Source organism: Ctenocephalides felis, unplaced genomic scaffold (assembly GCF_003426905.1).
Source record: "Ctenocephalides felis isolate EL2017-DRISC unplaced genomic scaffold, ASM342690v1 CF-g0.4_SCAFFOLD_01492, whole genome shotgun sequence".
Lineage (NCBI taxonomy): Eukaryota > Metazoa > Arthropoda > Insecta > Siphonaptera > Pulicidae > Ctenocephalides > Ctenocephalides felis.
Genome location: NW_020537646.1, coordinates 34,045,123 through 34,060,084, shown reverse-complemented (window position 1 = coordinate 34,060,084; position 14,962 = coordinate 34,045,123). Strand labels below are relative to the sequence as shown.

Sequence of the window (14,962 nt, the reverse complement as noted above, 5' to 3'; positions counted from 1 at the left end):
ATTTTTTTGTGTTTATGTAAGAAAAAAACTTCTGCTTTCGTTCATGTTTCAAAAAATGATTTTTTTTGATTTCACAAATTAAGTTTTAATTTATAGTTTATTGTAGCAGATATATATTTGTATTATTAATCAATTTATATATGATATAATTTTGGCACTGTTATTTAGTTTACGAAATCTTCATGTAATTTTCGAGTATACGTTATTTAATCCTATAACACATATGCATTGTTTTCTTCAAATTAGATTTAACAGTTTTTTTTCTTTCATTTAACATCTATAAAAACTCACATATGAGTGGTAAAGTAAAGAAGACCAACTGAAACTTTAACCAGACAATTGTGGAAATAATGAGAAAATAATAAATAAAGAAATAAAATAAGTTGTAATACAAAAAGTTATATTGAAAGGAAGAAATTGAATAAATAGTTATTCTAAATATGCTGATGAATATTTCTGCCAAAATACCAGATCAAGGTTCGCTACAGTGCTATTTCTGTAAATATAAACAATAAGAAAATAGTAAATAAAAACAAACAGAAGAAAATAGTAAATAAAAAAATGAAATAAGTTAAAAAAGCTATATTGAATAAAATAAATATAATATATGAATATTTCTGACAAAATACCAGATCAAGGTTAGTTAGAAGGTTATTTCTGTAAAAAATGGACTCATGAAATTTATATTTTGCATTGTAGCTATTATTTTTTAAAATTCCCTTAAAATTAAAAATAAAACATTGAACGATCTAGCCGTCCCATTTTACCCCGTTATGGAGTACAAAAACTACAAAAAACTAATTTCTTTAATGATGAATTAGCTAATAGTTTTACTGAATTGTGATTGTTAATATTTTATTAATATTTTATTATTATTTGCCCAAAGTCAAATTGGACCTTAGTGCTCTAACCTAATAAAATACAATGTATTCTATAATACTTTTGACTATTAATTAATTTAACATTGTAAACGATAAGTTTTGTAAATGTAATTAAGTTCATATTTATAAAAGTGCATATGTCAATACTACTAGTTCATCTTATATGAAGTATGTTCTACCAAAATCTCGAAATGATCACCTTTTTAACTTATGATAATCTGTTTTGTTCACAAGGCTCAAGGGTACATCTGTGCTAGGTTCAAAGAATAATTTTACGACGTGGAAATATGAATAATTTAAGCCGAGCGAACGAAGCAAGAGGCACCCAGCAAACCCTCCAAACCCTCCAAAACCCTCCAGCCTCGGGTTCGGGTTCAGTTGTCTTACTTCAAGCGTTGCATGATACATTTAACTCGTACAAGCACGTAACACGTTTTCATTCTAATGTTCGGATTACATATGTGCAAGGGTGCCTGTCCGATAGAAATAAAATTCAAGGAATAACATTTTGCGAACAAAATTATTAATGTTGCAGTATCGATGGAATAAGAATATATTCATAGTTTTCATACTGTTATTGTTTGTTACATTTTATAGAAGAACAACAGAAGGCAACCCAGTGGCTGTCTTTCATATTGTGATTATAGTTTTACATACTAACTAGTGTGGTGCATGGCATCGTGCCTTAGGGGAAAATGCTGGAACTTCCCGTACCTTAATTAAAAATCTTGGTACGGAACCCAAAAAAATTTACACAAAATGTGTATACTCTAAAAAATCTTTATAAAATATCTGATAATTTGATGTACATATTTCTAATTAACATTTTTGATCGGCAAATGACATTTTTTTAACTTATTTTTATTGAGAGTCTATAACCGCTGGACCTACTTTCCAAAAATTTAATCAGTTTTTCATCTTGTCAATACAAGTAAAATGTTTTTGAATTATTAAAATCGGACGCTCCGTTCTCTTAAAATCTGAGTTACCATTTTTGGCATATTTTGCCCCGTATCTTCGGAACGGCTAGACCTACCTTTGCCAAAAACTAATCAGCACGTCTTTTTTAAATTATTCAAACCGGTTGATCGGTGTTCCCGAAATTGGCGACGAAAATTTGTATCCGCACACACACATACACACGCATATATACATCTATTTTATTTAAGGTATGCCAAAATATTCAGAAACCTTTGAAACGTGAAGATATATAAAAATTTTCATTTTCGATTTTTTTGCTATTACTATAACTTACCCTACAGGAATTTAAAAAATTACTATTTTTATTTCACCTTAGGATAATTAGTTTTTATTGTTAAAAAATCCAATTTGCAGATTTCATGTTATTTGGGTGTTTCAAGTCATTCTGTTTTTGGGTTTTGTTTTGGGGCCAAAATGGAAAAAAGTATTATTTTTGCATAGTTAAGGAAAAGCGTATACGCATGCTAGACTAAGGTCATTTGTCCATTATTGGCCTCATTAGAGAATAATATCAATTAAAGGTTCCGCTTATCACATGCTTCATGTCCCACGAAAACGGCCGTTTGGCATTACTTAATGGGAGAAAGATCTAGAATGCTATTTCTTCCTTTCTTAATAATTCCTTTCTCATAATTAGTGCTATTTGCTCTTCTTCTTGCTATGGAAAACTATTTATTTTTTTGCATCCCACAATAGGTCTTTTGTCTGGGTATGCAGAGCTCAATACCGCGAGGGTATAAACAACTGCAGAGTTTTCAAAAAGTTAGGTTATTTAATGTGACAATCTTCCGAGCTGTTTTATATCATTAGCTTATTAGTGCAATATGTTGACATTCTTAAAATAAGCATGGAATAAATTATCAGAGGTATCATTGTCATTTTATACGAATCACCATACTTTTTCTAGAAAATTAGTGAATTAATAAACAATAGTTATGGAATTATTTTTACTTGACTCGGTCGAGGAATAGTTACAGAATCTATTCATCTTCATTTCGTAGAAATATAAATAATTTTTTTCTCAATATTTATTAATTTAAAAAAAATGATACACGCCCTTAACTTCCTTATATAATGTGTTTTATAAATTTATCTAAGAACCTGAATACTTCATCGTGCGATTCGATAGTTAATAAGTTGATAATCTAGATATGATAGAACTTCAATTTCCTACGAATTTCACATCATGTTATAAGCACATATTGAAGTTTTCATGTCCTGACATCCGTTGACTTCTAAGCCAATGTAAGTCAATATTAGGCTTGTATCAAAACTATTACTAAGCTTACATGGAATATACATATCTGAAGTTGCATGTCACGCACATGTAAGTAACGTTTCATATGATCTTTATTCATATTTTGAAAAAATATTTCCAAATACATTCACTTATTGAAGAAAATATATAATTCCGAATAAATATATATTTCTTGAACTCTCTATTAAATACAAAGATTCAATTTATGCCCAGCCTCTTAATATTTCATAAAACTTGAATTATTATGCATTATTATAATACTTAAAATATATAAAAATAGAAAAAAATATGTATAATCAAAGAAACAAAAATTATATTCATACATTCATTCAATTCATATATCTCTCGTCAGACGCTATGTCATTTTTATATCTAGATATAATTTGAAATATATTGCAAAAATATCTCTCTACAAATAACCCCATATTCATCATCGAAATTATGCTATAATACTTCGACAACACCATATGAATGACTCCACAATTTTGCAATGATTTGCAAAATTTTTCACAATATATGGAAAAATCTGCAGGGCACGTTTTCCAATGTTATTCAAAAATATTCATTCTGTTCTGTTTAAACGCGTTAAGTATCCCAGAAACACATAGGAGCATTTCATCTTCGAAAATCGCATTCACATTATAGATTATGATCACGTTTATAGTAAATTCAAATTTTATTTTAAGTAGTGGAGGTTGAGGCACAAAAATTGACTGAAAGTAATTATATTGTTTAAATCAAATGAGCCAGACCACAACACATAACACGTATCAAACAAGCAACTATCGAACTATGTTCAGCAAAATTCCCAGCCATGTATTTGCTGTGCATTCAGGCGTTTTACACGGAAACTGAAACGTCACTTGTATGTTATGAAGCTGGGTCAGAAAGACTCTGTTATCTAAGATCGGTTTTTTGACATTTATGCGGTTTCTAGGTTAGGTTTTCTGCCCAGTTAGCCTGACACAAATTTAGTATGGAAAGTTCTTCATAACATAGCCGGTTCATCTTTAATTTCGGTCCACCAATGTCCTATCTTTAATTTTTAAAGGATTTTGCAAAATAATTGCTACATTATGGGCTTTTATAAATTTCATGGATACATTTTCTACAATGTATATAAACTTGGTCTGGTAATTCGAAAGAAATTATCAGCAGTACAGTTGGAGTAAGTATTTCTTGAATTAATCTTCTATAAAATTGTATCTTATCTTATATCTTATTTAGTAAAACAATTAAATAACTAATATTGTTTATTTAAAAATTATTATCAGGTATTATAACTGAATAAAAGAGCTGAAAATCAAAACAATACCCGCGAATTAAAATACTTTCGTTATTTATTTTATACATGATCTTTCATCTCTTAATAGCGACATCGTTAAAATTAGGATGCTAACTCTCATATTTTACCTTCTACTAAAATTATAGAACTATAATTATAATTGGAAATATTATATAGAGAAACATTGATCTGATATTTTCAAAGTAAACAACAAAATTTTTACTGAACGGATAGTGATATATTATACTGAAGTATATATATTAGACTACTATAATGTTTAATATTATTTTTGATAAATTTATACTTTGTTTCATATGCTATAGTAGGAAAGACTTGGTACTGTTGTGCCACTTTTTATCAGCAATAATTTGGTTGATTTACTAGCTAGCTAGGAGAAAAGTAAATTTAATGGTTATTTGAACTAATTTCTCTACGTGAAAATACTGAAATACTATGCTTAAATACGATGCCTCAGTCATAAAATCAAATCATACAAACAAGGGCACAACCGCCCAAGGATAAAAAACAATAGATATAAATGATTTATAACGACTTTAATTGTCAGAACTATGCAACACAACACAACATAATCATTGACACAAAGCCTATGAATATAATATATAACAAAACATAATTTTCTAAACTGTTTATCTTTTCAAATTTCACTCAGACAGGACAAGAAGTACGTGTCACATAAAACAAAACTAATTTGTAGTAATTAACCATTAATGTTTAACTTACAGCAAAATAACAAAGAGATCTATATGTATACAAGTAGGAGTTATTATTAAAATAAATTGAACAAAAAAACTTATACCTTTGGCTGTAGGGCGCTGACTCAATGCAATAATGGAAACTTGTTCGAACAAACATACATCATCTTTCTTCTTTTGTACCTTATTTCCAAATCAATATAGTTAGGCTGTATTGGCAACTTCTGTAATTTGGCACAACCGTGCCCAGTCTCTCCCCTATACTTTTTTAATGTCGAAATGTCTTGTTAATATTAAAATATGGCGATAAAAGTTCTAGTAAATTTTCCAATTGAGCAAACTTCATAATTAAAAAATATGAGCCAATAAATGTAGCGGAATATTATATGAACAATAAATTATTTTTATATTTACGTACCGTAAAATCATTTCATTAACAATATTGCATTTTAAACTAATTTGAATGCTGTATAAAAATTTAATATTAGTTGCATATAAAATTGTTTGATTACATTATAAAATATGCATCTATTCTAGCATTTTATGGTTTACTGCACCACAATTCATATTGCAAAGCAAATATTTTCACAATGCTCATAACTCAATCATCAACGAGAAAAGTTCGTAAAAAATAAAAATCCGCACAAAAACATGCTTTTCTTTTATAAACAGGTTTTTCTTTTGTTAGCAAACAATGCAAAGTGGAACTATTAATAGTCGAATAAACCTCGACTTCCGTTTGCTGTGAACGAAACGAGCGTTTCTTTTGTATTTGCATCTATACAAGAGCAGTTTCTATCGCCTCGTGTCACTTTTCTCCGAGTTTTCACCGGGGAAATCTAATCAATGCTTTTCATAAGCGTTTTACGTTGAGGAAAACAGAACGGGTTTCGCTCGCCGGTTACCTAATGGCTTTTTGTGTAAAGTTGTCTCCTTTTATATAAGCGCTGCAATGTTACTGTCATTTGTTATATTGCTCATGCCCGCGGTGGTGTCGTTCTTTACGCCTCACCAAACATCCGACTGTTCTATAAAAGTATTCGCAGACTTATATTTTTCCTATCGCAGACGTATATAGATGATCTTGATTATTTTTCTTTGGTTGAAACATATCTGATATGTTTGGCAGCCGATCCGTCAAATTAAAAACTGCAGTGATATTAACAATTTTATTTAAAAGTTTAATCCCTTAACATGTGTCATCATTCTGCAAATTTGTATCAATCTGCATAAAAAGCAAAATATCGAAGCGCGTTTAACGGACAAACGACGTTACAAAACCCATAGAAATATAAACAAAATTGATACACATTATTAAAATCTTCATAAAATATCTGATATTTTGATGTGCATATGTCTAATGATCATTTTTGACCGCCAAAAATTTAAAAAGTTTTTCATCTTGTTAATACAAGTAAAATGTTTTCTGAATTATCGAAATCGGACGCTCCTTTCTCTTAAAAACCGAGTTACCGTTTTTGGCTCTTTTTGCTCCGTATCTTCGAAACGGCTAGACCTGCCCTTGCAAAAAACTAATCAGCACGTCTCCTTATCAATAGGAATCGAATGTTTTTCAATTAATTAAAATCGGTTGAACGAAGTTTCCGAAATTGTCGACGAAAACTTCGGGAAATTGTATCCGCACACACATACATACACACACACGTATATTCATTTTTTCGAAGGTATGACAAAATGTTCAGAAACCTCTGATATAAAAATTTTCATTTTCGATTTTTTTGCGATTACTATAACCGACCCTAAGGGAAGTTAAAAATAAATATGAATTATATTTCTAAAATAAATTAAACTAAAAATAATAAATTGGAACATCACATCTCGATGAACAAAACCTTTTAAGCATTTAACTCAAAGATAAGGTTAAATGAACCACGCATGGTTTAATCGGCCTTCCAAAGTTAGTGGGGGGCGGTTATACATATGGATGCGATTGAGGCACTCTAAATGGGCCAAAATGAAATTTTTCAAATTTTAATACTTATTTTTGCGACAATGCACAGAATCAGAATTCATTTTAGAGATATGATTTATTCAGTGACGTATTTTATTTTGATCCATTGATTCTGAAAATCATATGTGCCTTCTTTTGCTACTTTTTTACTTATATATATTGATCCGCTCTATTATATATACATATATATATATATATATATATATAGGCTAGGGCGGGGTACAAAGGTCCAATTCAACTCTGAGCAATTGTATTATAAAAACCAAATCAATTATATTAGAACTAAAAAAGCAAATCAACAAATAATTAACTGATTAGTGAAACTTCCAGCCACTTCATCATTGTAGAAGTGCGTATACTTGCTGTTTTTCAAAAATTGGTAACCTGTTTTTTTACCCCACTTATTTTTAATTTTAAAACGATTTCATGAAATAATAGCTGTATTGCTCAATCAAGGCAAAATATAAATAACATTGGGTACATTTTTACATAGGTAACACAGAATATTCCTTGCTTTGGTATTTCTATATTTCTGACCAAAATAATGTTATATACGGTATAATCTTTGTAAAAATGTGACCTAGAAATTTTTTTCACGTTGGATAAATAATTTGCCTATAATTTTATGAAATTCCTTTAAAATTAAAGATGGTATCTGTTTGCTCGATGACTGTTTCTTTTTGCTCAGCCTATGAAGTAAAAATTAGGAATTAACTGAGAATTATACTGAACATAGTTCGATAGTTGTTTATTTATTATGTGATATGTGCTGTGGTATATTTTATTTGGTTTAGACAGTATAACTACAAAAGTCAAATTGGGCTTTTGTGCCCCGCCCTCAAGAAATTTTATTTTTTATGTTACAAATTTTGTGACGCGCAATTGATCAAATTTAAAATTTTATTATGTATTATTGACATATCCCAAAATATATTAGCTTTTTATAAAATATAGACATAGTGGACGTTAAAACGATTGACGAATAATTAATAAATACATAAATTATTAAATTTGGTGCATCTTTTGCAACTAAATTACTTAGTACAAATACTAACTTTGATACCTCATTTTCTATTTTCTATAATGAAGAATAAAAATAGAATAAAATTCCTGCTTATTGCACTCCTCATTTCTGAAAGCTCTATTAGTTTATCTGCATCAAATTAATAGATCATTATCTTGATTTTTTAATATATACGTGGCTGAACATAAAATTTGGCTTCTAAAATATAATTAATTATTTTAAGAAAAAAAGTTAATTATTAAATATTTTCTAAAAGATCTAAAATTTATTAAGTAGTATGATGAATGTGATGTTTTTGCGTAAATCGATGGAGATAGTAGATATCAAATTATTAAGTCTTAATGATAGAATATTAAATATATCTATCAAGTAGATAAGCTTCACTACTGTCGTAGATGTCTTTTAAATTTATGTCTGTCTCATAGAATATCAACTGCACATCTCCTGTTCCTGGTATGTATTAATGTGCGCAAAGTGTTTTTTTCTTTTCATATCTTCAGGGAACCGAATCGATTTTCTCCACCTGTCGTTTGCAAATTGTCACACTGCGTTTCAGAGATAGAAACGATTTTCCGAACAGTATTTTTCTAACGACAAAACGAGTAGCGATGAACACTTACCAAAAAATAAATAAAATTCATATGTTCGTTATTTTTCTGATACGTTGTCATTTACAGAATGTTTCAAAAACTGTTTTGATAAAAATAAACGAAGCGAAATGACATTTTGTCAAAGCCATCGTTAAAGATGAAAAAACGACTTTGATAGCAAATTAATTTTTTTTCTGTTTGTTTCAGAATCTCAAAAATCAAATCATGACGACGAATCTTTGGGTTGAACAGGTAATATATTTAATAATATATATATATATATATATATATATATATATATATATATATACATTTGATATTTAAATGTCTCATCTTTAGTTCAATTATAGTATTTGCAAGTTGCTTATTACTTATACATTATTATTTTTTTATGATCAAATTGTGAAATAATGCCATAATATGCTTCAAACGATAGAAGATAAATCTGAATTATATAAATGTACTGCAATATTTAATAAAAAAACAACTGAAGAATTCATTAAGCAAACAAATTGATTACTTTGCATCGCGTGAAATGATTTTCGGGATAAATTGGATTTTTAATTCAAATCGCTTGATCTCATTAGGCCGCAATGGATTCATAATTTAAAACAAGATATATAATTGCTTTTCATGTTTTTGCTAGAAATAAAATGAGTGGCATATTCAAAGACCTGTCGGAATTAAATATTGGTTCAGCGAGATTCATTAAAATTTATGTTTGTATATGAAGATACATTTTGCAAGTTAACGTATTATATCAAGTGTATATTTGTGTAAGCGATGATAAAAATATTCATATATTTATATGAAAGAAAAAGCTGCTTGTTTATTCATTATTTTGTACTAAATGTATTGAACATCTTTCATATATGAACCTCTGTTTGCAATAATAATTTAGTTAAAAACAAATTTCAGATGATTTTAAAAGATTTACTGTGATAAAATAATTATAAACATAAATTTTAATGAATAAAAAATATTTTAATGAATATATTTATAAAAAAAAGAATCATGCGATCCATCCGAATTCAATCGACTCATTCCAGTTCCAAAAAACTTTGCCGATATCGAAGCTCAAATATGAATTTCAAGCGGTATTTAAATATAGTTTATTTCTAAATATTTTAATTAAAATTACTGTATATTAATATATATTTTTAATCTACTCTAGTTCTTCTTGAGGAAAACTGTGTTAATTCATTCAGGGAGTAAATAAAAAAACGACAATTTTTGTCTAAAATTATTGGAAATCAAATTAAATCGTTCATGAATACCTACTTTCCTTTAAGCTATTTGAAATTTGCATGATGGGTACACAAAAGATTAATACAAGCATTCTCCGGAAGTAGGAAAAATAGGGATATTTTATCCTTATATAAGGAGAAAATGACATAGTGGCTTTATTTAAAAATTGGATAGTTTAAGTAATGTTTCCGCGACCATATAACATGCAGAAAGGCATAATTACATACTTGTCAGATATTGAACTTTATTGTCTCAGTAATCAGTTCAATCGCACTTTGCATCTTGTCAAGTTTATTTTGTGAGAGTTTCTCGTATTTTCATAATTTTAATACTTCAATTATATTCAATCAACTTATGCCAGTACTAGTGATTTCTATTAATTTTATTACAATAATCAGATGTTTGGTGGAATTTTGATTAATTATACATTTTATACACAAAAGAAAATTAGGACGTCCAATGTTTTATTTAATTTTAAAAGTTTTTTTTACCAGATAATAGCTACATTATTCAACCAATGCAAAAAATAAGTTTTTCGGATGAATTTTTTACAAGGACAACACTTGATCTGATATCTCGTCAGAAATATTTTCTTTTGTGAAATTGCTTTTTTTTAACTTAATTTATTGTTTTACACCTTTGCCAGTGTGAAAGTTTAGTTGGTGTCTTTTACCCCATGTGTGTGAGCTTTTATAAAGATTATATGAAAAAAACTGTTAAATCTAAACTAAAATTAGTGGTGTATGGCATCGTATCTCAAAGCAAATTGCTGAAACTTCCCTTACCGTTACGAAATGTTCGAAGAATATTAAATGTTTACAAATAGCTTATTATAAATAAATATTGTAACATTATTTTTTTTTTTTGAAAAGCAATTATTTTATTAAAAAAAGCAACAAGTTTTTTGAATCATTCAATTCGGACGCTAAGTTCTTTCAAAAACTGTCATTTTTTGCACATTTAGCTCTGTGTCTTCGAAATCGCTGGACCTGCTTTTCCAAAAACTAATCACCTCTTCTCCAAATCATTACAAATTGAATGTTTTTCAGATCATGCAAATCGGATACTCTATTCTCTCAAAAACTCTCTATGTATTTTTTGCACTATTTGCTCCGTATCTCCGTAACGGCTGGACCTGTCTTTGCCAAAAACTAATTAGCACATCTCGCTATCAATAGGAAACGAATGTTTTTTGAACCATTCAAATTGGTAAATACTTGGCCCGAAAACATGAAAGAAAAAAATGCGGGTATACAAAACACACACACACACATCCATTTTTTTCTGAAGTATTCCAAAATGATAAGAAACTTTTAAAACGTGAAGATTTGCAAAAATTTTCATTTTCGATTTTCGGCCCATTACTATAACTACCCTACGGGAAGTTAATTAACAATACATTTTATAAAATACATTTTAATGGATTTTTAAACATTCTGTTTTTCGCCTATAGCAATGTCGTAAGAATCAAAGGGGTGTCTGGTTATACATTTTTTTACCTTTATTTTCAAATATTGTTGTTAAAAAAATTCTTAACTTTCCTGATTTTTGATATATTGGTAGTGGGTCTTTCTATCTGCGGACCTTTTATCCCCGCTAGCTCTATATATCTGTATGTATATGTATATGTATATATATATATATATATATATATATATATATATATGTGTGTGTGTGTGTGTGTGTGTGTGTGTGTATCTCGAGTAAATATTACCCTGTGATTTTTTTCTCGAGAGCTATCCTCGAATGTGCTAAATAAGTCAATTGTTTTTCTTGACGTGTGCCGTGATAGAAGTTTCGTTCTCCGTAGTGTCGTCGCGATATGTGTGCGCAACCATAGGAAAAACGGCAACTGAGCGAGCCTGTCTGTTACCAAACTTAATTAAGTCGCTCAAACACGGGGCTCTCTAGAGTTTTCCTAAGTTTTCCTCATGCGAGTTTATCCATTTCCCTCACTCCATCCCTGTGCGCTAACAATACATCGGTAAATATTTAATATGCCAGAAGACCGCGCTACGGTTTTCCGGTACAAACTTATATGAATTTTCCCCAAAGGGCGGTCGGAAATGCTCATGCAGCGCAGTGTATCATGGGCCGTTGTCAAATATTATCTCGACGGAGTACGTTCTCGAATATTAAATTAACGTTGTAAGTGATGGAGATAAACAAAGATTGATAAAGTTTTTTGATATCACAAGTTCAGTTCTTTGTCAAACAATATGGAGCGAAATTCCAGACATCAATTTGTCTTTTAATAAAACTATTAGTTTGGATGACAGAGGCAATATCAAATAATATTTGTCTAATTTGATTATTATAACTAATATTTTCTGATAAATAACTATAGATTATAGGTTTAGAGCGGAGCATAAAAGTCTGCAGGTAAAAATGTTCACCACCAACATCTCAAAATCAAGTAATGTTGGGATTTTTTAAGAACAATATTTGAAAGTAAAGGGAAAAAGGACGTGAATCAACCTTGATTCTTACGACATTACTATCGAGAGATAAACGGTAATGTGTGAAAATGCATAACAAAAATATTTTTGGTATTTGTTAGTTCAGCACTGTTGTTTGGTTTTCGAAAACCTCAATATAATTTTTAAGTATACCTTATTTATTTGTTTTATAAAATATATTGTTAATTGCAAGTTAGATTCAACAGATGTTTTTATATAAGCTCTATATGTGGGTGGGGCAAAAGGACCAACTGAAATTTGCCCTGACAGAAGTGTGAGCAATAAAAATGGTAAATTTTGTTACAAAAAATAAATTAAACTAGTCGGTATTAGTATTTTGCCTTGCGGCAAGTTACATGAGCTTCGTGATAAGTGTAAATAATCGCCTTAATTAATAAAAAATTAATTAATTTATGAGTGATTAAAGGTATTCCGAGTGGATATATAAAAACGAACCAACACCTTAACTCGGAGTATTTTGTAAAAGCAAATTTTCAAAAATCAATAATTTTTATAATTGAACCAGTTTACGTAGGACTTTAATGATTTAGTATGTTCATCGAAACCAAGTACTCGTTATACCAAGTAAACCGTCTAATTTTAATTTTAACAAACGTCAAAAAAAAAAACTACTCATTTTCTCAAACTTTGATGAATTTTTAAAATTAAACTACTTGTCGTAAGGCCGTAATATTTCAGTAAGTCCCACAAGAACATGATACATATCGCCCAAAAAAGTTCCAAATAATTGACCTAAATTTTGATTTCAACAGTTAATTACAAGGAACGGCTCGGTAGATTTCCACCTAAAACCAATCAGTATCATTCCCAACTAATATCTTTCGAGCATATCTTTTGATTTTTTTAAAATCGATTCGGTAGTATGAGCTTAAATGTGGGCGAAAAGTTTAACACTTTCTACCAAATTACAAAGAAACGGCTCGGCCGATCGTCGTGCAAAACTGAGGAACAATAATCCTCATCGAGTTACATCAAATGGCTTTAAAATTTCTGAAATCGGTTCAGGCGTTTTTGAGTAAACTTCGATGAAAGGTCTAATTTTGAAAAATGCCAAAAATACGATACTAATTTTCACAAACTTTGACGATTTTTTAAAGTTAAACGAGTTGTCGTAGGGCCGCAATATTTTAGTATGTTCTATAAGACTATATCTACCGTCAAAAAATAATAAAAAATGATCGAAAAAAAAAAATCTTCAAACACTTTATTAGAAGAAAACGGCCATGCCGATCTTTACTAAAACTAATCAGCATGATTTCCAACCAATATCTTTCGTTCGGTTTTTGAATTTTCATAATCGATCCAGAATTGCGGGCTAAAACGTGGGCGAAATTTTTTTCATTTTTACGCTATTTATAAAGAAACGGCTTGGTCGATCGTCGCACAAAACTGACAAACGATGGTCCTAATCGAGGTACATTGAATGGCTTTTGAATTTTTGAAATCGGTCCAGCCGTTTTTGAAAAAACATCGACTTTCGGCAAAAAATCTGTTCAGGCACACGCACACACACATATTTTTTCCAAATGTAGTCTCATTCGATTCGGAATGGCTTGAAACGTCGAGAAATCATAAAATTAGCGAATCGGATTTTTTGATGAAAACAAACATCTTCTTCGGAAAGTTAAAAAGAAAAAAAAGACTTTTTATTTCTGTTTCTACTTGCACATTCAGTTGCAAGTTTTCGTAACAAAACCTTGTATTCAGAACTTCTGTTTCATCTTGATGCATAGTTCACAATTTTCAAACATTAACTTTAAGACCTCAAGAGAATTTAATATCACGACAAAAAATACAAGATCACAAGTTACATCGTATCTTCTAAGTCTGAGTGAATTTTTAACAAGAACAAACATTATTTGTGCACGCGTTTCCGTACATGTACACAAAGTTATTAATAAATGATGAGGTTATTAAAATTCTGAAATGGTTTTGCTTGAAAATTTCCTCGTTAATTCTTAACCATAGAAATATATGAGAGCATTTATTTACAGTCTTGGTATGATTACAAATTGAAATGGGAGCCGAAGGAGTACGGAGGCGTCGAGATGCTGCACGTCCCTTCGGATCATATTTGGAGGCCGGATATTGTGCTGTATAACAAGTGAGTCCCTACATTTGTTAGATTGATCTTTATCACAGACAATTAATCATAGGAATAATATTTCACACTGACATTTTAGTACAACTATGTTATTTCAACACTTGGTTTTTAGAATTTTGAATGAAGTAAAGAATTTTGAATCATATATGGAATATTGAGTGGTTTTCTGGCATATGTTAGACTCCATCAAATATTTTTATCTTCTATCATAATAATTAATATTTTATAACTAGCAAGTCCTAAAAAAATATTTTTTATTTTTAATAAGTTTCAGATACGAAATATTTTTCCTCATATTCTGAAATGTTCTATGAATTTGCTAAGTTAATTTGTTAAATAAAATTATTTTTGGTTTTTCTAAAAATTTACAGTGGTGTTATCCTTTATCAAAATTCATTTGTGCAAGAAGTTTATTTATTAGTAATA

General features: G+C 29.4%; 1 protein-coding gene across 1 annotated transcript in view; it reads left to right on the top strand.

Moving 5' to 3' along the window:
* The window catches only part of LOC113371591 (acetylcholine receptor subunit alpha-like), a 219,180-nt gene extending 204,640 nt beyond the window's left edge, over positions 1-14,540 (top strand). Inside the window, exons 5-6 of the mRNA XM_026612225.1 lie at positions 8,912-8,956; positions 14,427-14,540. Of these exons, the coding sequence (XP_026468010.1) occupies positions 8,912-8,956; positions 14,427-14,540 (159 nt within the window). The remainder of the gene's footprint in view (positions 1-8,911; positions 8,957-14,426) is intronic.
* Positions 14,541-14,962: the final 422 nt, after the last annotated feature.